We start from the raw sequence: 25766 nt of genomic DNA, 5'->3' as shown, positions 1-25766 counted from the left end.
CCCCCTGCCTGAGACAGAGGGATCTGCCACTGCTGGCCTGCCAGGAGTGACATGATGTCTGAGAACCATACCCGGGCCGGCCAGAACGGGGCTACAAGCAATAGACTGACCCCTCTTTCCGGCCCCTCTCCAAAACTCCCGGGAGCAGAGCGATCAGGGGAAAAGCTTACAGGCGTAGCCTCAGCGGGTCTGGATGCCTGCGAGAAAACCACAGTGGACAGTGGGTCGTCTCTCGAGACGCGAACAAATCCAATTAAACTGGGCCGAACCTCTCGCATATCGACTTCACCACCTTTGGAGCTTGGGGCAACCCTCAGAAGCCCTGCAAGAGCTAGGACCTCTTTCCCGAAGCCTTTCTCGCCTGAAGGATGGTCCTCAAATCGACCTTTGGCTCGGCAGGCTTCGGGCGAGAGCGTCGCCTCTGTTGCCAAGATCCCTGAGGAGGGGCTCTTGAAGTGACACTCTCTTTTTGTACCTGCCGGTACGAGGAGCTTGGGCCGCCCACTCAGAGCAGCCTTCTTAGATTTAGAGCGGCGAGGGAGGTACTGCTTAAATGCTGCAGACTGCTTTTTCGCCTCCTGAAACCTGTCGACGACCATATTGACTGCGTCGCCGAACAGGCCAGAAGGCGATTTTGGGGCATCTAGGAGAAAGGCCCTGTCCTTCTCCTTTATCCCTTATAAGTTTAGCCACAAATGTCTCTCCCTGGCAACCATAGCCGCCATGGAGCGGCCGATGGCAAGGGCCGTCTCCTTGGTAACACGGAGATACAAATCTGCAGCTCTACGCAGCTCCGCTAAATCACCCGGGGTTATTTAACCAACATACTGCTTGTGACAAACAACACCAAATAAGACACACAATGACACAGAGCGCTTGCTGAAGAGCAAAAAGCTGACTCTGTTGTGTGCCGGCGTCCCTTTGTATCTTCCGAGTATGCCGTCACATAAACTAATGTTTCGCATAGCGTTCTTCTAATAATTTTATACATTTTGCCCTATGTGGTGTCTGGTTTTACAGTATATTGTTTGTCAACACATACTTTTTTCACTCAATGTAGTAGTTTATCAGTAACTTAAATTGATATTTAATATATTTAATGTTTTGATAGTGTATAACAAGCACCCCCTCTCCCAGGTATTTTGATCGGCAGGATTATATAAAATATATACTATAAAATCATTAAATATAAAAGTATACAAGTTAAAAATAAATTAAAAACAAAGGATTTACTTTTAATACTATTATATATAATACTATTATTATAAGTATATTAAAAATCTAATACTTTTGTACTTTTACTCAAGTAAAATTCAAAAGGAGTATCTATTACTTTTACTATTTTATAAGGGTAGGTACTCAAGTAGGTAGGTACTCAAATCAAATACTTGATTTGTGTACTTCGCCCACCACTGGTTATGATGAAATACTGTACAGTAGGAGCAGGCTGTAAACCTCACCGCAGGTGCTGAATGAGCTCCTCCCCTTCTTTGATGACATTGAGTGTGGCATCCAGAGTGCTGCTTTGCTGCTGCTGAAACTGTCTGATCAGCTCCTGAACAGCATCCACAGACTCAGAGTTCACCACCGGCTCCACAAGAGTCTTCTGCAAGTCCTCCATCCACGACCACAGCTACAGACAGACAGGACAGACAGATATGTAGTTGATTGATGTTCTAGGTGGTTACTCTGGGGGTTATTAGGGTGTTGCTATGTGTTCTGGGTAGTTCCTTGGACAGGTTTTCAAAGTGTGGTAAAAAAAATAATAATTAATGATTAATAAATTAAATCAATACATTGTAGCAGAAATAACACTTTAAAAAATTAAAAGAAGCAGATTTTTGGACGTGACTGTTTGCGATCAGATAATTTCAAATTGAAACTTTTCAGTCCAAGCATCTAGTAAGCGAATGCATTCAAGCAGTCAGTTAAAAACAGCTAATGCTGAAAAAACCCCAGCTGATTACATCATCAGAGATAGTTACTTGCGTCCAGATCTTAGTAAATTGTTAACTTCAGTGTGTATTTGGCTTCAAAGCATAAGCTGTTTCAGAGCAGCCCAAGCAGTTTCTCATCACGCCGTGTGAAATACAGACTGAACAGCAGCTCAAAGCACCCAACGACTGCATGAGCATGATGCACAAATTACATCTCTCAGCTGGATAAATCGAACCATTGTCGCACTAGTAAAGTTTTGATGGATGACGATGGTAATCAAGGTAAAGAAAATTACAGTAACATAAGCCCCTTTCACACAGAGATTCTGGAAAATACACGGGTAATGTGTTCCGGCAATTGTTCCCGGATCGTTAGATTTTGGTTCATTCACACTGCCAGTGATTTTCCGGAATCTGTGCGTGCGTTCACACAGAACCCGTAAAGATCCCGTAAAGACACATGACATTTCATGTGACGTGTATAATGCGCCGCGCACCATTTCACTAAACTGGCGAACGAAAAAAAAATAAATAAATAAATTGGCGAACGATTTCAGCTTCAGAGCAGATAGTGAGGAGCTCCGATCGCTGCTTCATTCCAGTTTACACATTTTTCGTTGTGTGAACTTTGATCTGCCTTCAAAACACCCGGTAAAAGAGTCGCATGATAACGCCATTACGGCATTGATCCGGCATTGTTCACACAGCGCTCATTCTGGGACTGAACCCGGCAATGTTACTAGGTCCCCAACCCGGGATTGATCCCGGAATCAATCCCGGGACGTGGTTGCGTTCACACAGAAGGCACTCCGGCAATTTTCCGGGACCAACGTGCAGTGTGAAAGGGGCTATACAGGAGTCATAGATTAGGCATGCGCGAGTCAGTTATTATGCAAACAAATCTGATGTTCACTGATTGCTATAACATATTTTGCATGGACACATTTCAATATATTTCCGTAGTTGTCAAAATTATAAAGAGTTCTGACAACTACGCTAAAAAGTGTGTTTTAGAGAATGTGAGGGTCAATGGTTTAGTAATTCTGAATGGATCCATACGGTAACAGCTGCTACAGTGTTCTGGGTACTTGTTAGAGCATTGCTGTGTCGTTGGAAGGCAATTGTCAGGGTGTCACTTTGGGGGTTGATAGGGTGTTGCTAGTTGATTGATAGGCTATTGCTAATGTGTTCTGGGTAGTTTATAGGTCATTGTTAGGGGGTCGCTAGGGTGTTACTAGAGTGTTCTAGGACGTTTTTTGGAATGTTGCAAGAGTGCTGTAAGGATTGCTCTACTTCTTTACAGTTAGAAATACTGGTCTGATAAGAGGTCATTTAAATATAATCTCATTATATTGTCTTTGTCCATTCAGTTTAGTTTTTAATTTGTGCTGTCAGTCAGTAAGTGGAGTTAAGAGCTACTAACAAAATCTCTCACGCATGAACAGATATCAGTCAAAACTAGTAAAACTATTTGAGAAGCTCTGTTTAGTGTGTGTGTGTGTGTGTGTGTGTAATACCTCTTTAGTGTGGGTGTGAAAAGACACTGAGATATCAAGCAGTAGTTTCCTCTGCTCCACCCTTCGTACAAACTCCTGAACTCTGACCTCGAGGTGATGGGCGGCAGCGTAAATCTCTTCTGGATCACACTCTCGCGTCTGAGCCAGCTGCTCCGCTGCCTCTAAAAGCTTATCCGCATTAGTATAAGTGTTCTGGAGTGAAAGAGAGAGAAAGCTAGTGAGAGAGAGAAGTACATTAAAAATATCTTCCTTGAATATTAACAGGAAACTCAATAGGACGATGAATGATATCACTGCTACTGCTCATTTGCTCCTCTCTCATCAAGCAAAAAATACACACATAAACACAACATAAACCCATTCGGTTCAAACCTGTGCCACCTCCTGGAAGTCATCGTGCCGTTTTTGTAGTGCTCTTGCTCTGTGTACAGACTTCCCAACTCCTGTGTGTTTACTGAGGAATGCCTCGCCATGGTTTTCAATCCAGTCCAAGACCTGCACACACACATACATACACACACATCAACACTGGATAGCCTATTTCAAATTTAAAGGAATATTCCAGATTAAAAGTTTACAGTAAGATCTCTCCAAATCTTCCCTTGTGAAAAGAAGTGTGCTTATTTGTATTATATTACATATATATATATATATATATTTGTATATATATATATATATATATATATATATATATATATATGTGTGTGTGTGTGTGTATGTATGTATGTATGTATATATATATATAGATATATATACAGTATATAGACACACACACACACACATTTAAAAAGTGTCCTTAGTAATATAGGCAAATTAAATGTTTCAGTTAATATAAAGTGAATAAATTTGAAATGTAATAAACTGCATGTTCATCACTAAAATTTACAATTATAAATATATTCAAATGTTTTAATCATATTTCAAAGACAATATAAGTCTGTCATCATTTACTCACCCTCAAGTTGTTCCAAAATTGTATGCATTTCTTTCTTCAACGGAACATAAAATAAGTTACTCTGAATAATGTTGGAACTATGGAAATCAGCTGGGACCATGCAGCAACTGTCTGGTTACCCACATTCTTCAAAATATCTTCTTTTGTGTTCAGCAGAAGAAAGAAACTCATTCGGGTTTGGGAAAGCTTAAGGGAAAGTAAATTATGACATAGGCTGATTTTAATTTTTGAAGGAACTGAGTCTAATTTATGTCAAATTTATGTCAAAAAGCACTCTTAATTCAACTAATTGCATTTAATATAGATTTAAACTGCAACACATTGATTTCATTTCATTTTCAAATAACATGCAATTAAGTGTCCAAAAACATTACATTCAATTTGCACTTAGGCATATAATTTTAAAGTATAATATTTCCATAATAAGTATTTTTTTAACAGTATGCTAAAGTTTGTTTCTAATTTGTGATGTTTCTTTCCTATATAAAACATTTTATACATCCTAAGAGCAAGTCAGAGCTTAAACAGTTAGTTGGAAAGAGGCTCAGGGGATTTTTGAAGGTTCAACAAACTTTGTCAAAAGAGAAGTCAAAAGTCAAAGTTCTTTAGTTCACTGCATAAGTTCAGTGCTCGAGTAGGCCTCGTTTCTGTCTAAAGAGGCCCTGGAAAGGATCCAGTCACATCAAAGAAACAACACAGTCCTGACAGAGAACCGGTGAAGGTACAAAAAAAAAGCCCCTCAAGGCGACGGCCTCAGGAAGTAGAGTGTATTGTTGGAGGTATTGACTAGAGGCCAAGCACAACACTGCTGTCCCTCGAGGACGCTCAGGCAATTTCAGTCAACTCTATGAGTCAGAGTCCATGTCACTTCCTTGTCACTTCCTCTAACGCTCTCTGCACTTGATATTTGTTCTGCAGTAGGAGAAACATCGTTACACGCAAAGATCTAAAAACAGCTGCTGAAAGGTTGAGAGGCTGGGGTCACATTCGTAAGATCCTGAATTCTGTGGCTATAGTGAATGCAGGGTTGCATGTTTGTGCATTGCATGCATATCTGAGTGGTTCTATACATGAATTACATAATGTATTTATTTACCTGCTGCACATCTTGTTGAAACACACACAGCTGAAGTCTCTGGTGCAGCCGGAGCTTGCGGTGTTGCAGGAGACCCTCCAGTCTGCGATACTGATGAACCACCTCATGGACCACCTCCAGAACCCCCCTCACCGCCTGACTGTAGTCGGCCCCTGCCGTCAGAGACCCGGAGTCAGCCGGAGGCTGAGGCCTCTGCAACACATCCAGTAGTGTCTTTCCTTTCTGACTGACCTGCAATCCGAAATATAACTTCCGTTAGTCTGTGGTGGACAACAACAAATTATTTTAACTCCATACTCCAAGTATTTGTGTTTTAGAGTACTGATTACTACAGTATAAGCATAATATCTAAGCATAATATTTTACATTTTAAAGGCCCATTCAAACCAAAGTCATCAACTATAATGATAATGATAAATATACAATTCTAATAATTGTTCTAATTTTATGAGATTAGGGAAATTCACACCACAACTATAAATATAATAAAACAGAGATATGAAATTTTTGTAATCATTGTCAGCTGATGAATGATGATGCATTGACAGCCAATCAGAATCCACTCAACTTTAAAGAGCTTGAGCATTTAAAGTGGCAGATAACATACAGTAACTGCAGAGTGTGCTTATAATAAACAGAACATTATTGTGTGTCGGTTGGCATTATAATGATCTTTATAGTTATCGTTCTTGGTGTGAACGGGCCTTTACACTATTGCATTTCACAAAAACATATTATTTCTCATTATTTTGAACTAAAGAATTCGAGACATTCTCTGAGACACATAGGACATGTTCAGTTCCTGAAAAAAATTATTCTTTTGATTCTTTTTAATGAATTTGTGAACGGGACTGATCCAGGTGCAGCTGTTCTTGAGTCTCACTGATTCACTGAACTCACCGATTCAGTGAATCATTAGGAGCGAGTCTCTGGTTAACAACTCATTAAATTGGTCATGTCTGACTCAAAATTAGGCAAAAACCAGAAGGAACATAATATTATAACATAATATAATATAACAGAGTTCAAGCGCGCAAAAGATTTGACTAATGGCACATTAGTTGCTAATTCCATTTTTTAGTATTGTTTTATTGAAAATGAAAATCATATTTAGGTTATACAGTACATTACAGTCATTTGTTTGTGAACTAAAAGGGCAAGTGATTTAAAGTAGTCCTATTATGCTCTTTTACAAAGTCTTGATTTTGTTTTGGGGGTGTACTAAAACATGCTCTCATGCTTAGTGGTTCGAAAAATGCATTATTTTCACATAATTTACATTATTATACCTCTCTCCCCAGCCTTACACAAACGGCTTGATTTGTTCCGGGTTTGATGAAGGCCCGCCTTCCAAAAACGAAATGTGTTGTGATTGGTTAGCTGTCCCAGTGCGTTGTGATTGGCGAACAGCTTAGATGGCGTTTCAGTATTGCCCCGCCCCTTGCCAAAGCAGCAATTTCGTCAATATTGCCATATCAATTGAGACCCCGAGAATATTGAGGATCGCGAAGAACTTTTTGCACGCACGGATATTGCAAAACATATTAAAGTGGTAACGTTATTGTTGTTGTTGTTTTTTTTGTTGGGCTAAATCACGTTTTAGATTTACAACAGCTTAAAAATAACTGCATTTACTATACAGATAAGTGCAACGGTAATATGTATTATGTTTATTGTTCTTTCATTCTAACATTATAACATGAATTGCAGTGAAATTGTTATACATTTTAATTTATTTGTAGTCTCAGAGTTACACTATTTGTGGCGGCATATATATGCAAATTAATTCTCTGCCAGCGGGAGGCGCTGTTGGAGTGGTAGAGATCGAGGTTTCCCTTGTAACGCTGTACACAAAGCAGCGCTCCCCTCACAAACACTGCTTTATCAGACATTACATGCAAGATGAAATGAAAATAACATCCAAACTTTTCTGAAGACAGTCGGTTTCCTTCAGAAATACAGTGATATAAAAACACCCGCACCGGGTTTTGATTTTGAAACGTGCAGTGCTCAACCAAGCGTTCTCCCCATCCACCAACCATTCAAATTTCCGTAGGCGGGATTTATTTTAATGATATTCTAATGGGCCGCTTTGTGATGTCACAAACACCGGAAAACAACGCTGTAGTCCAAACGAGCCGTTCGTTGTAGTTCTTGAAAAGAGATTTTTTAAAAACGAAATATCTCACTTTGGAGTGGACTTTGAGATTTATAACTTTGTAACAGATTTGTAACATCTTTTTATGCCCAAACACACACACTACACACTGACTAAAATTCAAAAAGCGAAAAAGCATAATAGGACCCCTTTAAAGGAATATTTCACCCCAAAAAATGGAATTTGCTGAAAATGTACTCTCATTTAAATAATTGTGTGTCTGCAAGGTTTAAAGTTACGGTTTAATATTGAAACACCTTAATGATAAATTTGTTTCTTACAAATATGCAGCATTTCACTTCACAAGATGTTAATTGACGTACTGGAGTCGTGTGGATTACTTGTGGATTATTGTGATGTTTTTAATCATTCTGACGGCACCCATTCGCTACAGAGGATCCATTAGTGAGCAAGTGAGAGCAGCTCAAAATGCTCACCTCTGTATATGCTGTGGTGACCTGCTCGTACAGATTCTGGTGGTTGTGAATGGCCATCTCAAGTTCTTGCGTCGCTGTCGGCAAGCCGCCCTCACCGCATGACTTCACCCATCCCTCCATGCTGGACAGAAACTAACAGAGAGAACACCCTCTTAAAATTTACAGCATAAAATGTCCATGTAATAAAATCAGAGAGGACAGAGGTGCACAGTTGTACACACTCATTAAAAACAAGCTCAGACATAATTAAACAGAGTTGCTGAGGATCATACAAATTGGGGTCATAAATCAAAGGCATGAAGAAGCTATGTGTGCACATTTAGACAAAGGAGTTATTAATGAAGAAACAGACCGAAACTGACAGGGAAGCTTAAAGTGCAGTTGCATATAAAGGAAATTCAGAATTATGAAAAAATGGATCAAATGAATCAAGGAACCAAAGTAGTTGGGAAATATAACATCAGTAAGTAAACATTGGTTGGATTTTAAAAAGTGGTAACAGGCAGCTGTTATAGTGAAGTGCTAAATCTGATTAAATAATTGCTTTTCTTGGTAATCTAATGCAGTATTAGTACGAATCAGTAATAATACATCATATTTTTCACTTAAGTAAAACCACATGAAGCACCTTTTTAGGTTGCATCCCAAAACAGTTTTACAGCATAGAAATACTCAGGGTAAAATAATTACAATGGGGGTGTAAAATTGAAATGATGCATCACAATGCACCAATCTGACAATGAATATTTTATGTGTTCTTTAAATCATACACACTGATTAAAATATTACAATATAAATTGTAATGAAACATACCAAAATAACTGAATCAATCTGAATCAAATTAAACTGAGGCCAAATTTCTACAGACTTCAGACTAAATTGTTGACTTCACATTGTTAATAAAGAATCATAATCACATTCTTGTCTGAGCAATTTTTTGCACCACTACACATACTGTAAAATAAAAACAACAACAAAAAAGCATGAATATTACATGTATTAAAATGATCATTTATATAAATTTAAATAAAAAATATATAAATTAAAATAATATTAATAAAAAATTTTATTAAATTAAAATGACCACCATTACATTTAAAAATATATATATATATATTTTTACATTTTTAATTTTTAATCTTTGTCTATTTTTAAACTGAAATCTTTCCATTTAATGAAGCAGAACCCATAGACACAAAATTTACATTTTATATTATTTCATATTTTCAAATAGCTCCCTCCCTATTGAAAATAACCAGCAAAAATGGCAGGTTCAAAATCATCTTTATTCGTTTCAAAATAAAAGATGATAATGGACAAAAAAGATCACATATAGTGGAAATGTCACTCATGACAAAGGCTCCAAATGAGAAATAGATAATGCAATAGATTTCAATAGATTTGCTAAATAAAATTAACAGGAAAGATAAAAAAATAAGATATTATAAATGTGCAAAACATGGTTCTTTTTAAACGATCAAAGCTCAACATTAAAAATTGGAATAAATTGGGTAAGCTTCATGGGCTTCACAAAATAATTTGAGCCTAAAAACAAAAACAAATATTAGGCTACCTGTTCAGATTTCTGGTGGAGCACAGAGGACATGGCCAAGATGGCACTGCGCTCCTCCAGCGCCGAGGCAAAGCTCTTCCAGTCCTGATCCAGCTGTCCAGAGATCTGCTGTATCTGAGCGCCAGCATAATGACCCGCCTCACAGAGCCGCGTCGCCACCGAGACAATACGCGAGATATTGACATACGCATTCTGAAAAGAGAGAAACACGATGGCAGAAGATGTTCCCGTTAAATTAGCAACAAGAAGACACAAAAGCTGTTCAATTTTGTCCAGTGAGAGTGTATATTTTCTTGTAGCATTCCTCCATCGTACCATAGAGTTCATAGCAAAGTGGTCATGCTGGGTCTGTAGATCTGCTGCATGCTGGTAGCTCACACCAATGTCTGTGTGCGTCTGCATGAACAGCTCTTTATTGTGTCCGATCCATTCAAACATCTACAGAGAGAGAGAGAAACGGAGAGAAAAATGCTGCATTCAGACAGTTTGGTTTCAAAACACCCTTCCAATGTGTTTACACCCAGACTAAAAGAAGCAAACGATGACCACAGGCTGTAGATTACCATACTGCACCAATCAAGATTCACATTTGTACATAAATATTTACAAAGGCCCAGGCAAAATTAGCTTAACAGTCGTTCTAGGGCTTTGGGTGATTTAACTCCCTGTTAGCGTTTTAGTGATCTACATGTGAACCTTAATATACACAGATTTTTCTCTTTGGCTGATGTACAAGCAATAGCCCTTAGTGTTCTGGCTCTGGTGGAGCACAGATGGGCTCAGTCAGCAGGACCGGGGAGTGTGAGACTGCCTCTCCGTTTGGGCTTAAACGGAACACACGGCCTGCCGCAGACATCAGGCCACAGAAGGGAGTACAGTGAACATGCTATTATCATTCCTATCATTCATTATTTACACTTTCACATGACCTTCACGCACAGTACTCTACTACCATTACATCATTTTTCTTTCATCGAGTCATGCTAGAAGTAACTTTTAAAAAATGTGAGTGGTGTTTACTTGTGCAATTTACTATATATGTAAATGCGAGTATGTCTCTATAGCTTGCTGCAGTTTAACTACATTAAAACAAAGGAGCATATTTTACTGCCACAACTGAACTAAAAGTAGGGAATTTATTAATAAAACGTTGCCATAAAAAGTCATTAGAATGAATTTTTATTTTGTGGCCTTATGTTATATACATGTATGTATATATGGATGTGTGTATATATATATATATATATATATATATATATATATTTTTTTTTTATTTTATTTTTTTTTCTGATACATGCAAAGCTCAATTTTTATAAATCTAAAAACAAAAGAAAAGCTTCAAGGTCTAAAAGCAAAGGCATTAAGACAGCCATAAATATTAGTACATTTTTGCATTTTATTGTATATGTAATTTTTTTAAAGAAATTTATAATAAATAATTTGACTATTTTATTAAATTTATTATGTTAATGTTATTGCTTTATTTTTTATTATTATTGTTATTAAATACATTTTTATAGTAAAATAGTATTATTAATACAATAAAATATACAAATATTTAATAATTTAATTGAATAAAAATTAATAATAATATTTATTATTTGTTTTCTATTATTATTTTATTAATTTACTATAATCTATAATATTAATTATTATTTTTATTAAATACCTTTAATGACATTTATTTACAGTACAACAGTATTATTACTACAGTATAATATGAAAATATATAAAATATATTTTTGATTAAATTAAAATAATAATATTGAATAACTAATATTAAATATGAAATTTTATTATAATATTATTATTGAATATTATTATATTTAAAATTATTATTAAGTTTATAATTTAATAAAAAATTATATTATTTAAATACATTAATAATAATGACAATATTAGTTATTAAAAATGTATTAAAATGATAATATACTTGTTGTTGTTGTTGTATAATCACACCACAAATACACCTTTACAATTTTTGTTTTATGATTATATTTGCTCTAATAATTTTTAAATTAGCTCTTTTTTCATTCCTGATAGTTTGTTCTTCCTTTGTTGTTTACTCTTCTCCATATTTCCCACTTTCTGTCCTCTAACCTTTTCTGCATCCTGCTCGTACAGCCGTAACTGAAAACACTGGTCCAGCTGCTGTTTGCGGTTGTGCCAGGCCTGTAGCAGGTGCTGCCGCGTAACTTGAAGTTCATCCAATAGAGTGGAAATTTTAGGTACCAAACTCTGGAAGTCTGCCCCACCAGAGAGCCTTCCATCTCCCCCGTCCCTGATCTTCTGAAGGAGCCGCTGTCCTTCATGGTCTAACTCATCCACCGGTGCCTTCGTCATAGTCTTCCTCAGTCGAGCATGCTCCTCCAGGAGTTTCCGTGCTTCCTCTGCGTTAGTGGCCAGCTCCTGGCGAGAAAGTGCTTCCTGCAGCTCCTCCAGCCGGGAGAGGAGGTGCAGAGCGCCTCCAGTGAACTCCTCAAGGGAAACACGGAGCTCAGTCCATTCCACATGGTTGTACTCCAGGGTCCCTTCCAGATCTCCAGTCAGCTGAGACGGGTCCACCAACTTAGTCAGACCTTCCACTGAAACCATACTGGTCTAAAAGAAAAAAGAACAACCACTGATGTACCAAATCGTATATACATAAGGAATACCTGTGTATATAGTCCATTGGTCACTTCTGCAGCCAGAGAGGGTGATCAGGACATTGGCTCAGAGAAGTTTATTTTGTTATAATGACTGACTGCACATTGTAAAATGCATTTACAAATCAATAAATGGAATTTATGGGTGCTGTATGTATGGCCCCTATATCTAAATCTGCTAAATGCATTGCTATGAACTGTAGATCAGTGATAGGACTTTAATGATAAGGAAATAAATAATAAACAATATATTGGGTTCAGTTTTTTGTCATTATCTTTAGGTGCGAGGGTTCTCAGCAAATACTTTTGTAATTAATTATGATACACTTAATAAGAAAAACATGAAATAACTAATAAAGGGATCATGGAGTGATATGAAACATGAAACAAGCTGAGGTATGACAGTGGTCAGTCATACAGTTTAGCGGTCATTATAAAAAATTTAGTTTGATTGCTGCAGAATGATGACCAAATTAAATTTAAATTAAATTTAATTTAATAAGGAATATAACAAATAAAAAATTAAATTGTAATAATATTTCACACTATTATGGTTTTTACTATATTTGGTGAGCATAAAAGACGTGTCACAAAAAAACTACTTTTGTAAAAAAAAAATCTTTTTGCAAGAACAGACACACTGATTTGCACTGGCAAAACATTTCATTTATGTCAGTTTTTGGATCTTAACTTTTTTTGATAAAATCAATATGAAAGTATCTGTGGCTTTCTTATAAGACAAAATTCCAATCATATACCTCAAAGGTGAACTTGGCACTGCCAAAGTTGGTCTTCTGCTTCTGCCAGAAGTTGTCTGGTTTGATAATGAGAGCGACGCAGATCTCAGCTGGAAACGACTCCTGTAGCGTCTTCAGCAATGGCTTGATTAGATCCCACTTCGAGCCGCGCATGTCTACGATCACTGTAAACCCTCGTTTACTTACATCCTCACTGCACGGGATAAAGAGATTGAGAAAGTTAGAGGAAGACCAACAACTTAAAGCCATCCAAGGAAATGTTACTAAAACTGTGCACACAGTGTCTTCTGAACAATTGCTTAAACTTGCACAGTTCTGCATCAAGCATCACATTGCATCAGAATGCCCTAAAGATCAAATAGATGCTCTAATCAAAGGCTTTATGCATCCATATCTCACCCTTTATGTCTCAAACTTTAGCAATTATAAAACAATCAAATTGTAGAGGTGCTGTAAGCAATTTCAGCTGTTTTCATAAGTTTTTTGAGGGCTAAATAAGCAGAGGCCATTTATGCTGTTTACTGAGTCTAGGGATGTCCCAAAGACTGCTTTCTCAGGACACGTTTCTTCAGGGAAATCTTTCAGGGACATTTCAAGCGAGGTGTTCCAAATAAATGTTGGAATTTTATAACCTGGGCACAGTAGAGAGGTAGGTCACCAGTTTCCGCAAGTCTTCTTGTTTTATTCTGTCATGATTACTTCGTGCAGGGAATGTAAGGATGGGTCCCCCTCTCTTGTCTCTTCCTCCTGAAAAGAAGAAGACCGATTTATTACAAATTTTACTACTCAAAGCACTTCAATGGCCCTAATTACGGTAATACCCATGAGCCTGTGTGGGTGCGTGCTTAAGAGGGTGCTAAGACAAAGCTGTTCCACAGTGAATGAGTGTGTGTGTGTGTGTGTGTGTTTACAATGCAATTAAACATTTCCCACCTGAGACAAAGGCAACCTTCTCTCTTAAGACTGTTAGAACATCAGCTGCCTTTATTCCGTCATTCCTAAGAGATCCTGATGAGAAAGACGGAACTGAGAGAGAAGGAAAAAAGAGGAGAGAAAGAAAGGGATATAAAAGTTATATATAGACTCAGGGCTGTCACCACCAAGAAGGAAACGCGCCTGCTCCAATTTTCAGAAGAGTGAATGAGAACTGAGATGATTCTGAAAGGAAAAGTTCATAATTTACTCAACCTCATGTTGTCCATCTAAACCCATATTATTTTATTTCTTCTGTTTAGTGCAAAATGAGATGCTAAAGATCATGCTCTTGCTGCTCTTTTCAATACAATAAACATGAATGGTGACGAGGCCTTGTTAAGCTCTCAGAATGTCAAAATAGCAACCATGAAATTAAAGTACCGTAAAGGTGGTCCATACAACTCTGCGCTATATTGCAAAATATTTGAAGCCTCCTTGGGACCTCCTTACTTGTCCCTATTCCTAAAGGCCACAATAAACTTACGGCAAAGTGCTTTTCGTGTTTTGTTTTTAGGAATAAAAATAAGAAGAAAGGTATACTGTTAGCAAACATCCTGATGCCACACACACTGCTGGAAGCGCATTTAGATGATTATGTACTTTAAATATACTTTCCTCTCAATAACAAAATAAACACACAACAAAAATGACAACAGTGAGAAAACATCAGTTAAGAAAGCATCTGATCATAGTGATGTGCATATGTTGAGCTCTGCAATTCAGCGCTTCAGTCAAGTCACATCCCATTTATAGAGGATGTTATATCATAGATTGCAGCTTTACAGTATTAAACATGAAAAAGTGTCACTGTAGCTTTTAATTAGAACTTCAACATTAATTTCCATTATAAAGCAGCTCCCTAGTGTGTTCATGTTTTACTTGCTGACGTCTGACCTTGACGGACTGAACAGAAGTAATGGACCAGAGGAGATTTTCATGTCAAAGAGCCCCAGAGCACACCTACTTATTATATAATCACCAAAGACCAATGGTAATGTGTTCACAAGCCAGAGCAAGCGTTTCCAGAAGGTTTGGCAGCTGTTTCGAACTTCCAAATTAACTTTGTCTGGCCTGATTTTGTTTTAAATGACGTCCCACCAGTTCTGTCATGACATTAGCATGGTAATATACATGGCAATGTTAATGCGTTTAGTCTTGGTGGAATCGATTGGCTATGCTGCTGCTGCAGCAGAGCAAGTACCGAGACTTACTACTTCTAATAAATCCAGAGATATGCTGCTGTGAGCATATAGGAAATGCTGCTGCTGCACATGTAACCTACAGTACATGAAATAACCCCCCGTACATGAAATTAGCAGATCTATACAGGTGGAGCTGGGGGAGGTGGAGGGTTTCTGAAGCCCACTGCAACTGCTACAACAAGCACTAGCCAAGCATCTGAATGTTGAGCAGCAAGCTCATTGGCTGCTGATGTGAAAAGAAACCAATCAGCTGTGCCATGTGAATAATGATGTAATTATATAGTTTTAGTTAGAACCTTTCGAACTGTGCATCTAGAGTTTCATGACAAAACTTTACATTTTATTCTTTGATTTGAGGTCTTAAAGCTCAACACTACACCTACTCCTAACCATACTAAACCTGCAGCAAATGTCATGGAACAGAGGCACGGTTTTTAGCATGGTAATTATATGAGCTGCGAAGTGGCTGGCAATTTCAATTTTAGACCTATTAAATTCTGTTATTTCACTTTTATTTAGAAAAAAAAGTCTCTCCAAGCTGATATGTGATGGGAAAAGGGAGAAGAATGGCACATTTAAAAAGACAGATTCGGACTTTAATCGGTCTCATCAAAAGCTAAATCCTAATTTATACTCCCTTCACCACAGTTCTTGTTAGCAAACTGTTTTCTTCTGTAATCACGTGTGGCTCAACCAGACAGTACTTGACAGAATTGGTGTAAATAGCCTTTGCCAACAAGGTGGGCTACTTGCACTTAGTGTAAATAGACACTGTTTAAACCAAAATTGTCATATATTATCTATAAAAGAACATTGTATGTACTTCAGCATCCTTGAATTCAAATGTGTACAACTATAACACAAATACACTGCGACAACAGTTCTGTTCTTGGTAAATATATATAAACAGAATGCTGTGTGTGGGCGTGCTACCAACATTGCTGATTTCTACATTTTGTATAAGGATCACTGGGGACACATGCATTGTGTAAACACTGAATGACAGACAACAGTATTAAGCATAATACTGGCTTCATGGAAAATAGGGTAGTAGGCCATAGTAAGTCAAGCGGGGTGCAGGGAGGCCCAGCTGTTGGCACATCTTCTTCTGTTTAGATTCATTAATGGCGTAATCTGCCCGCTCTGTAATCCCATAGCCGACAGCTGGGCACTAAAACAGCCGGTGGGGAAAAGTTCAATCACACTTAAACACACATAGACAGCAGAAACACATACAGTATCCACACAAGCTGCATGCTCACAGATGCACCACATGCACTTGCTCACACACAAACTAATGCATGCTCACACACACACACACACACACACACACACACACACACACACACACACACACACACACACGCACTACTGTGCAGTACATCTGTTGAGTCTGTATGAGGCCTAAAAAGGTCTTTACACTGCTTATGTCTGCATTTTATCTCTCTTGCTCGCTCTCGTCTGCAGACTGCATAAACTATTAAACCTGAGTGGAAGAGTTTGATGCTGAACATGACATGTTAAATTTGCTGTGAGAACTTACTTTCCCCAGCTCCTGCTAGAGGGCAGATGCTAATTCACACTCTCTCTCACACACACACACACACACACACACATATATATGAGGACAAGGCTGCTTAAACACTCTTGAACACAGTCATTTCTCATTTACATCTATCTGATCTAGCTTATTGTGTGGTGACAACCTTGTCCAAGGTTCAGTGAAGTGTAGGGGAAGTCAATTTTCCAACGCTCACAAGAAATATGTATTTACACTAAAGTTGAAAAGTTTGGGGTTGGTAAGATTTTTTCATTTTTTTTAAATGTTGCATTTATTTGATCAAAAATAGTGTAAAAATAGTAATATTGTTATTATTAATTCAAAATAACGGTTGTCTATTTTAACATATTTTAAAATGTAATTTATTCCTGTGATGTTACTGCTGAATTTTCAGAATCATTACTCCGGTCATCAGTGCCACATGATCCTTCAGAAATCATTCTAATATGCTGATTGGCTACTCAAAAAACATTTCTGATTATTATCAATCTTTAAAACAGTTGTGCTGTTTAATTATTCCGTGGAAACAATGTTTTTGGTGGATATATATTTTCAGGATTCTTTAATGAATATAAAGTTTGAAATAAGAAAAACAATAATTCCTTTAATCCCAACAAAAGCATTGCAAAATGTGGTCCATGCAACTGATTCTGTATAATCTGTAAAAGTCTTCTTAAATCATATGACAGCTTTGTGTGAAAAACAGACTGAAAATTTTGACATCCATCACAGTTCATGAATTTACTGACCCAGTTCACAGATCAGTACATTTGTGTTTCACAAAAGAAAGAAAGACAACAAGTGAGTGAGAAGATGATAACAGAATTCAAATTTTTGGGTTGACTAATACACAAAACTAACATAGAATGTTAGAATCAACCATCCAAGATCAAATACACTTAATCAAACCAAATGTTATGTTTTTTTTAACAGGTATGGTATGTATGTTTTTTTTTCACCCAGTAATTTTTAATTGTAATACAGAATAATTGCATGTTTTAATTTTTGGTTCTAGTGTAAAAAAATACATATTTTTAATCGATTATTACCTTATTCAGGTACTGTATCTGCAAAGATGTGTTTTACAAGGTCTTGACAAAAAAAAAATCACAGTATTTATTTGCAGCCTCACATGAGTAACACCTTGCCACTTAATTGCTAATTAAAACACAAAAAATGTGTAACGCTGCAACCCTAATCGATTCACATACTACTGTACAGCAAATTCAGTCATACATTAACATCAAATGTGCCCAGATTATGTAATATTTTGGATATTTAAAGTGTGGATACATGAATGTTTTTGGTCTAGTATTGCCCACAAGCTCTTGCACAACAAAAGAGGCTCTGTTCCAAAACCTACTGATCTGCCTCACTGCCAACTGTGAGTCTGCTTTCTAAAGCAGCGTCCAAGCTGAGATGGAACTTGAGTGACTGATTTGCAATGCTCTGCATAGGCAGCATTGCCGTACATTACACTAATAGCAAAGCAGACGCTACTCACAATTGATTCCAAAGGAGTTTTACATTAGTATACTGCTATGCTAAAAACATTAGAGTTTAACAAGCATAATAACACTGAACTATTCTGTAATTAGTATTTTTCAGTGTATTTCTTTACATTTATTTTCAGTTTCGCTGCATCGCAATTCCTTGCCTTCTATCAACGTTTCAGTTCATTTCTAGCAGTTTTAAAATGCATTAATCTAAAAGTTACGTAATAACGAGTTTAGCCAGATGCTAATGTTTACATGCAATCAGTATGCAACAAGATAGTCCGTGGAAGCAAGGTGCAATTTTGTTGAATGTGTGTCTGTCTTACAGTACTTTTCCATCATCAGCAAAGTACTTGCAGTGCCTAATATAACTATGCAAATTGGGACGCAGCTTATTACCAAACTTGATCGACCATGCTGCTTCCAAATTAAACTTTGAAGCTCTAAAACACATGCAAAACATGCATTATGTATTCCTAGAGTATTTAAAACAGTATCATTATTTTCCACAAAACTAAAAACAAAGGTGTATTCTTAACAAAAATGCTGGATTGCTGCTTTACCCAGCAGAACCAGGGACCGTTGCAAGCTTTGTGAATACTGCAGATAGATTTGTAACATCTAAGATGTCAAATGAAAGGACACGGGCATCACTGAGATGTCATGAGATTATCCACTGCATACAAAGTGCAGTATCCATATTTCATAAGGATGTCATGCACTGTTTTCTGCATGTTTTATGAGATCTTCATCATGTATGCTTCACGTGAGTACAGTATAGGTTTGAGACTGTATGCAATGCAGACTAACTCTGTGCATATTCACTGAACATCAGCAAAAGAATCACTGAGCTCACACTGTCACCCATAATGCAACCTGACGAGAGGGTTGGGATATGAAGCATTCTGAACTTCCCATGTTACAGGATCAGGGTGTATCCGCATAAACAGTATCACAAAGCTCATAGAAGTACCAGGAAACAGCCTGCTCTCTGCAATTACTAAATTAAACCAATCCTGCCAAAAATTGGCCAAATGGGCCCACAGGATCGAATCTTGCCAAGGACAGCAAGAACAGTAAAAGGGCCAGAAAGCTACAATTATTGCCCTTACAGTCCTGGGAAGTCAGAAAACAATGGCTGGCTGAGGTTTGGTGTTAGTATGAACTATTGTGTAAGTCTAAGCTGTGAGATCAGAACTGGTCCCAGTCCAATAACACTGGCCTGTGATCTCATATAATCTAATTTTATAGGTGCTTGGCTATTCAGGGGAATGTAGGTTTGAATGAGGCATGGGGGCTATTTTCACAAGTGTTGCTTTGTGCTTAGAAATACCCAACACAAATCGACTACGAGACTAAAAACAGAAATATTACTTGAAAAAGCTCATCAAATATCAAATAAATTAAAATCAACTACACAAAAAACCTTAGAGAGCAGAAGAAATAAAGAGCCTAAAAGGAATGAAACAATATCCTTAATATTTTAAGATGAATCGCATATTCCAAGAAATCTAAAAATAATCTCTACAACACTTGTGTAAATCACACTCTGAATAAAGCCTGTGATTCAAAGCAGAAATGTGTAATGTGATCAAACAGTCTGTTAACGTCTGATAATGACTTTGAATAGGCAGATGGCTTTGAAATATTACATAAATTTACAACAATGGCATGTGGTGGATATCTGAAATGAAGTCCTTTGGGTTTGGCTTTTTTTAGCCCAATGTAAATTCATGTTCTATTCCATATTTCTCCATTTTCACATGCAGTTTTTGGTTTAACGGCATATGGAATACAATCTTATCAAGAAGCAACCAATTCCATAATATTATGTTTCACCCAAAAATGAAAACTCTGTCATCATTTACTCACCCTCAAGTAGTTCCAAACCTGTATGAATTATATTACATATTGCAAAAAGGGGCATATTAGGTCTACTTTAATTTAGGCTTTTATTTAAATCTAAACAATGACCGTCACACATGCATAAAGCACATCACATATGGTGAACACGGAAGCTCCAACGCGCGTTTGATGGAGATGAGGTTTGTTCTAGCATGTGACACACACAACTTAAATGGTGAGAGAGTGTGAATTTTTGGGCGAACTATCCCTTTAATATTACATTTATTGAAAGTCACATAAAAGTCCCTTAAAGATTTTCTATAGAAACCATTTCAATCAGTGCATTGCTGACAAATGACAGGAAGAAGAAGTATTGTAATGAAAAAGTGGCAGCTGAGTTGCCCCTAATGGATATAATCCAAAAATACTTCTGAAATTGATTTCACTGTCTCCTGGCCAACATAATCATGGAATGTACCTATTCTGCTCAGAGAACTCCAGTCCTGAGCAGGAATCCAGGCAACAGTTGCTACAGCAACCCCTCTGGCCCTCATTCAGTAGAGAAGGCCTGCTGAGGACGAAGTGTGTGGTGCAAGGTTTGCCTCTCTGAAGACCATGTTTCAAATTTTAAGCACAGTCATCTTCTGTGTGGAACAAGGTGTAGAGGGTAACTCTTGCATCTTGTAAAATCCATATGTTCAGGGATTACAGTAAATCATAATAGCACAGGTCGCGGTTTTGCTTTGTGGTCTAGTTGCTGAAGATAACACTTTTTCAATATCAGTGCTCAGTAAAATATGTTCAGTAAGCAGCAAGTTCTTTTGCCACTTCTGAGCCTTCTATCTTATAACTACAGTAGTAACACTTTACTTTGCTGTTCATTTTCCTGCACTTTTTCGGTTTCTTTTTATGCTTGGAAGATGAACTTCACAAATCAAAACAATGTGATATGACCCCTAAGGTCATGTCATTATCAAGTTCCAACAGATTTCCCGAGGATGAAACCTTATCTCCACTAATTTTCATACTTGTGTACTATTGCACTCATGGAAATGGAGACACACTTTCTAGTTCAATGTGTGATGACACATGCAAAGGAAGCTGCATAACAAGTACACAAGTTTTTTTTTTTTTTTTCTGGTTGACTTGACCTCAACAATTTGTTTCCACAGAACACAGTTACAAGCAAAACATCCTGGATTTTCACTCCAAAAGACAGAACTACAATTACTCACTTACTAAGGTCACGTAGTCAGGGACATGCTCATGTTATGATTAGTGGACATTACAGACTTACAATTTTCACCTAGCAGACCTCAAAAAAGCAGAAATAAAGAGGAACCTAGGCCATATCTTGAGACGTCACACGGACCCCAGTCCGCCATTGTTTCGACGTCGGAGCAGGAGTAGACAAGAATGTCTCAAATTAAGCGATTGAGGTGTTTAGTTGTTGGATGTAATAATGAACATAGCAGTCGTCATTTACTCCTGACATCTGATCCACTGAAGACGTAGAGGAGTACGTTTGTTCACACGAATCATTCGTGATTCAGCTTCAAGAAGTGAGTAGAAGTTTTTTTTATTAATTTTGCAAATCGCTTTTCCAAATAATGTGCTAGTTAGCAAGTTTCACGATGAATGCGGCTAAAGTTTACAGTCTTTTAGAGAACTACGCGTCACCCCACGGAGGGAGAGGGGCGGGGATAGCAGAGCTCATTAGCTTTTAAAGGGAAATGCATTGAAATGGCTTGCTGTGAAAAGAGCTGTTTTTGACAGGGTATAAAGGGTGTTGTTTAACTTTGAGAAATTGTAACCAAAGTATGTTTTAGACTTTTCATTAAGACCCTAAAGAATCATATCAACTTGTGGAAAATGGGCATCTGATGACCCCTTTAAGGTAACTTTCAGTTATCAAATTAACAGCATTTTTAGTTTTTTTCACTAAAAATATTTTACAGCATCACGATTGTGTTTTCACTTTTTAAAGAGAGATTTCAAACTGAATAGTGTCCATCAGGAAAAGCAAATACCCTTTATCTATGAACCTGGAATGTATGAACATAATAAAAGAGCAATCATAAATTCAACAGCTGTGTGCTTCACAGTGTGAGATAGACTATGTTTATTTAAAAACGGCTTGTTGGAGCTAAGAAATCATGTCACAACAATCTACACACATCCGTTCTCTGGCAAATCTCAACCTTTAAATGTCAAAATGCTTAAATCAGAAACTCTACGGACTAGTTACTTTTTAAATTCTGCAAATCATGAACCACCAGAAGCATAATAGCCATTTAAAAGATTAGAAAGCATTATGTAACAAGGAAAGATTGTCCTCACACATGACCACACATACATCTACTCTAATGACATCCTACAACATTACATTTTCAAAAAATATTTTTCACAATGATTTCATTGGTTAAGATCAGATATTACCACAATACAGACAACCGTAACATTTTGGCCATACCCTGAGCAAGAGAAACCCACAAGCTAAGCAGCTTAAAATGATTCCAGCAATAATACACAAGGGACCCTTCTTGGTTTTTAGGCCAGCTCTCTGTCAACCCCAGTTACTGTGGGCGTTTACTATATTCAATTACTTTGAAATAAATCAACTTATTTGCCAATTTACATAATTCCAAACAGCTGTACGGTTTTTTGTATTATGTTCAAATGGTATCAAATCTATCTATCTATCTATCTATCTATCTATCTATCTATCTATCTATCTATCTATCTATCTATCTATCTATCTATCTATCTATCTATCTATCTATCTATCTATCTATCTATCTATCTATCTATCTATCTATCTGTGGACTCATGTAATGAGTAATGAGTTGATTCATGTTCATAAACCAACATTCAAGCTCTGTTTCATTCTACCTCCCTCTTACACCTCAAACAAGACCCCAGATGAGCGTCTGCAGGGATGCTGTGCATGAATGAGACGCTCATCCCCACACAGTGATTGTGCTCTCCCACATTGGCACAGCGGTGTCTGTCTCCGCCGCCCTCTCTGTGTCTGACATCCTTGCGGACAAGGGACAACCTGATTCCCAGACGTCCAATCCTATGCACATGATTATCCCACCCAGTGTGATCATGCTAATCCGATGACGAGAGCAGAAATACAGGCACTATCAGACAGTGAATATGTTTGATAACAGTGCAGGGGTTGTGGGAGGAACGTGTCAGAGAATCTCAATCTGAGGAGGAGACACTCAGAGTCAGCCCTGTGCACACACATCCTGCTAACTGACAAATCAGAGACAGACTGACACTCGTCGGGCCATATGAGTGCTGTAATTATAGGGTTTGGGGTCAAAAGTCCTATCACAAAAATGCCTGATTCTAGCAGTGGTTTGTATGTTGCTTTTAAATATATAGTTAAAAAATTGTCTTAAAATCAAACACTACACAAATTGGTTCATACTCAACTTTATCTCGTTTTCAAGTACAGATATCTAAACATTATTAAATCGAGATAAATTTCATTAAGAATCCAAATTACATAAGAGATAAAGTATTTTCTGAAAAATGTATTTAATGTAAATGTAATTAAGTGACTTTATGCTTAAAAAAGAGGAAAAATATGCAAAAGGGGTAAGAAAAATAAACTTGTTTTCCCTTTGAATTAAGTTTAAATTTTCCTTAAGCTTATGAATTTTGTTTTTGTATTAAGTATAAACCCACTTACATTAGATAAATGTTTCAGAATTCAAAAATCATTTTATCGTTCTACATATAGTATATACAAACTGTACATAAATTATATTTTTTTTAAAAAGGAAAGAAAAAACAAGACTTAATATTTCAAAGCATTTTGCTCATGAAAGTGAACTTTTCTACTGGAAATAAAAAACAAAATGACAAAAATATTGAGTAGCTACTATATGTGACCCTGGACCACAAAACCAGTCTTAAGTGTCAATTTTTCAAAATTGAGATTTATACATCATCTGAAAGCTGAATAAATAAGCTTTCCATTGATGTATGGTTTGTTAGGATCGGATACAACTATTTGAAAATCTGGAATCTGAGGGTGCAAACAAATCAAAATACTGAAAAAATCGCCTTTAAAGTTGTCCAAATGAAGTCCTTAGCAATGCATATAACTAATCAAAAATGAAGTTTTGACATATTTATGGTAAGAAATTTACAAAATATCTTCATGGAACATGATCATAAAAGATCATAAAAGAAAAATTTTGCTAATTTTCGCTAATTTTGACCCATACAATGTATTTTTGCCTATTGCTACAAATATACCCCTGCGACTTAAGACTGGGTTTGTGCTCCAGGGTCACACACACACACACATATATATATATATATATATATATATATAATTTTTTTTAAATATAAATTCTATCTTCTTGTCTAAAATTACAATATAACATTTTTCTAGCTGATGCATAAAGTAAACCACACTGAAATACATTAATGTAAAACTGTATCTTTATACCTGTGTAACAATGATGGAAATGCTCAAAAGCAAGACTTAAGGCATGTATAAACCTATCTGAGAAATATTAACAGGATTGTAAAATGACAACTAGCCCTAAGCACATATCCATATACAGTACATATCCATTTCTGTTCATATAATAATTATATAAAGCGTAAGGGCACAGAGACTGATATGTAGGCTATAATACAGTTTATGATCTTCACATGTAAGCAAACACCATCTGCACCACATCAGGATAGATGCAAATGACACATAATATATCTATATATGTATTCACAAAAGACAGTAAATGCATGCCATATCATGCATACTCACGTGACATGCATGGATGCATGTTCACATTCCAACACAGAAGCACACAGAGCTTTACAGGGAAAACACAGACAGATGTGCATTATTGGCTTATGTTACCAGAAGTGGGTCAGTTTTAAGGGTCATAGCTCATGCACTGGTGAATCTCTAGTACATAAAAGTGAATAAAATCACTGAACCACAGCTGGTGGAGGTGTCAGGGTGGACATGAGCAGGGGCTTGGCTGGATGCAGAAGAGTAGATGCCCTTCTTGCATCTCTCCACGCTGCATATTCTCTTATTTAAAAGCTTTTCTGTTTCTCGTGAAAAAAAAAGAAGTACAGCACTAAGACTATCTGCTGTTTGTTTGAATCAACAGGCTTCAGAAACATGAATCAATGTCACGACCGACAAAAGGCTGAGCCACTCCCGCGCCCGCCGCGGCGCCGCGCTGCGCGATCCCCGGCGCGTCCAGAGGTGATAGTAACGTAATTAGAAAATGTGTTGAAGGTGTGAGAAAAAGTGACAGGTGAGGTAGCATCCTATTTACAGGGGGATTCCTTGCTCTTGTGCACAATAACCCAGACAAGCAATGTAAGGGCGTTGAACGTGCCAAAGCACGTATGAACATCACACACAGGCTTTTCAGGAATATGGCAGTTTTATCACACATATGCATCACAGGCTCGATGTATGCAATAGCCTACATGTGAAGGGTGTGATGCACATCCAGACCGCTAAATTATGCCACTCGGACATAATGGGACACATCTGACAGCTTCTAATGCTGTTTAACTCTGTAATGCAAGTGTGTGTGCGGATGGATGCACCTTGTGA

At 37.2% G+C, this 25766-nt stretch overlaps 2 protein-coding genes across 2 annotated transcripts in view; both read right to left on the bottom strand.

The window, feature by feature from the left end:
- Positions 1-3569, bottom strand: part of LOC306879347 (kalirin-like) — a 56967-nt gene extending 53398 nt beyond the window's left edge. The window contains exons 1-2 of the mRNA XM_079432198.1: positions 3455-3569; positions 1461-1633 (exon numbers count right to left, since the gene is read on the bottom strand). Coding sequence (XP_079288324.1) covers positions 1461-1621 — 161 coding nt within the window. The 5' untranslated portion in view covers positions 1622-1633; positions 3455-3569. The remainder of the gene's footprint in view (positions 1-1460; positions 1634-3454) is intronic.
- LOC306879210 (kalirin-like) lies at positions 3150-14272 on the bottom strand (the record flags this gene model as incomplete). Its single annotated transcript, XM_079432001.1, has 12 exons — positions 3150-3254; positions 3455-3646; positions 3827-3949; positions 5506-5736; positions 8101-8232; positions 9674-9865; positions 9989-10111; positions 11774-12274; positions 13080-13272; positions 13712-13826; positions 14013-14105; positions 14263-14272. The coding sequence occupies 12 exons, from the start codon at positions 14270-14272 to the stop codon at positions 3150-3152; spliced, it is 2010 nt and encodes a 669-aa protein (XP_079288127.1).
- Between the last annotated feature and the right edge of the window lie 11494 nt (positions 14273-25766).

Source organism: Barbus barbus, assembly GCF_936440315.1.
Source record: "Barbus barbus genome assembly, chromosome: 13".
Classification (NCBI taxonomy): domain Eukaryota; kingdom Metazoa; phylum Chordata; class Actinopteri; order Cypriniformes; family Cyprinidae; genus Barbus; species Barbus barbus.
The sequence above is the reverse complement of the archived record's forward strand: the minus strand, read 5'-3'. Positions and strand labels throughout refer to the sequence as shown.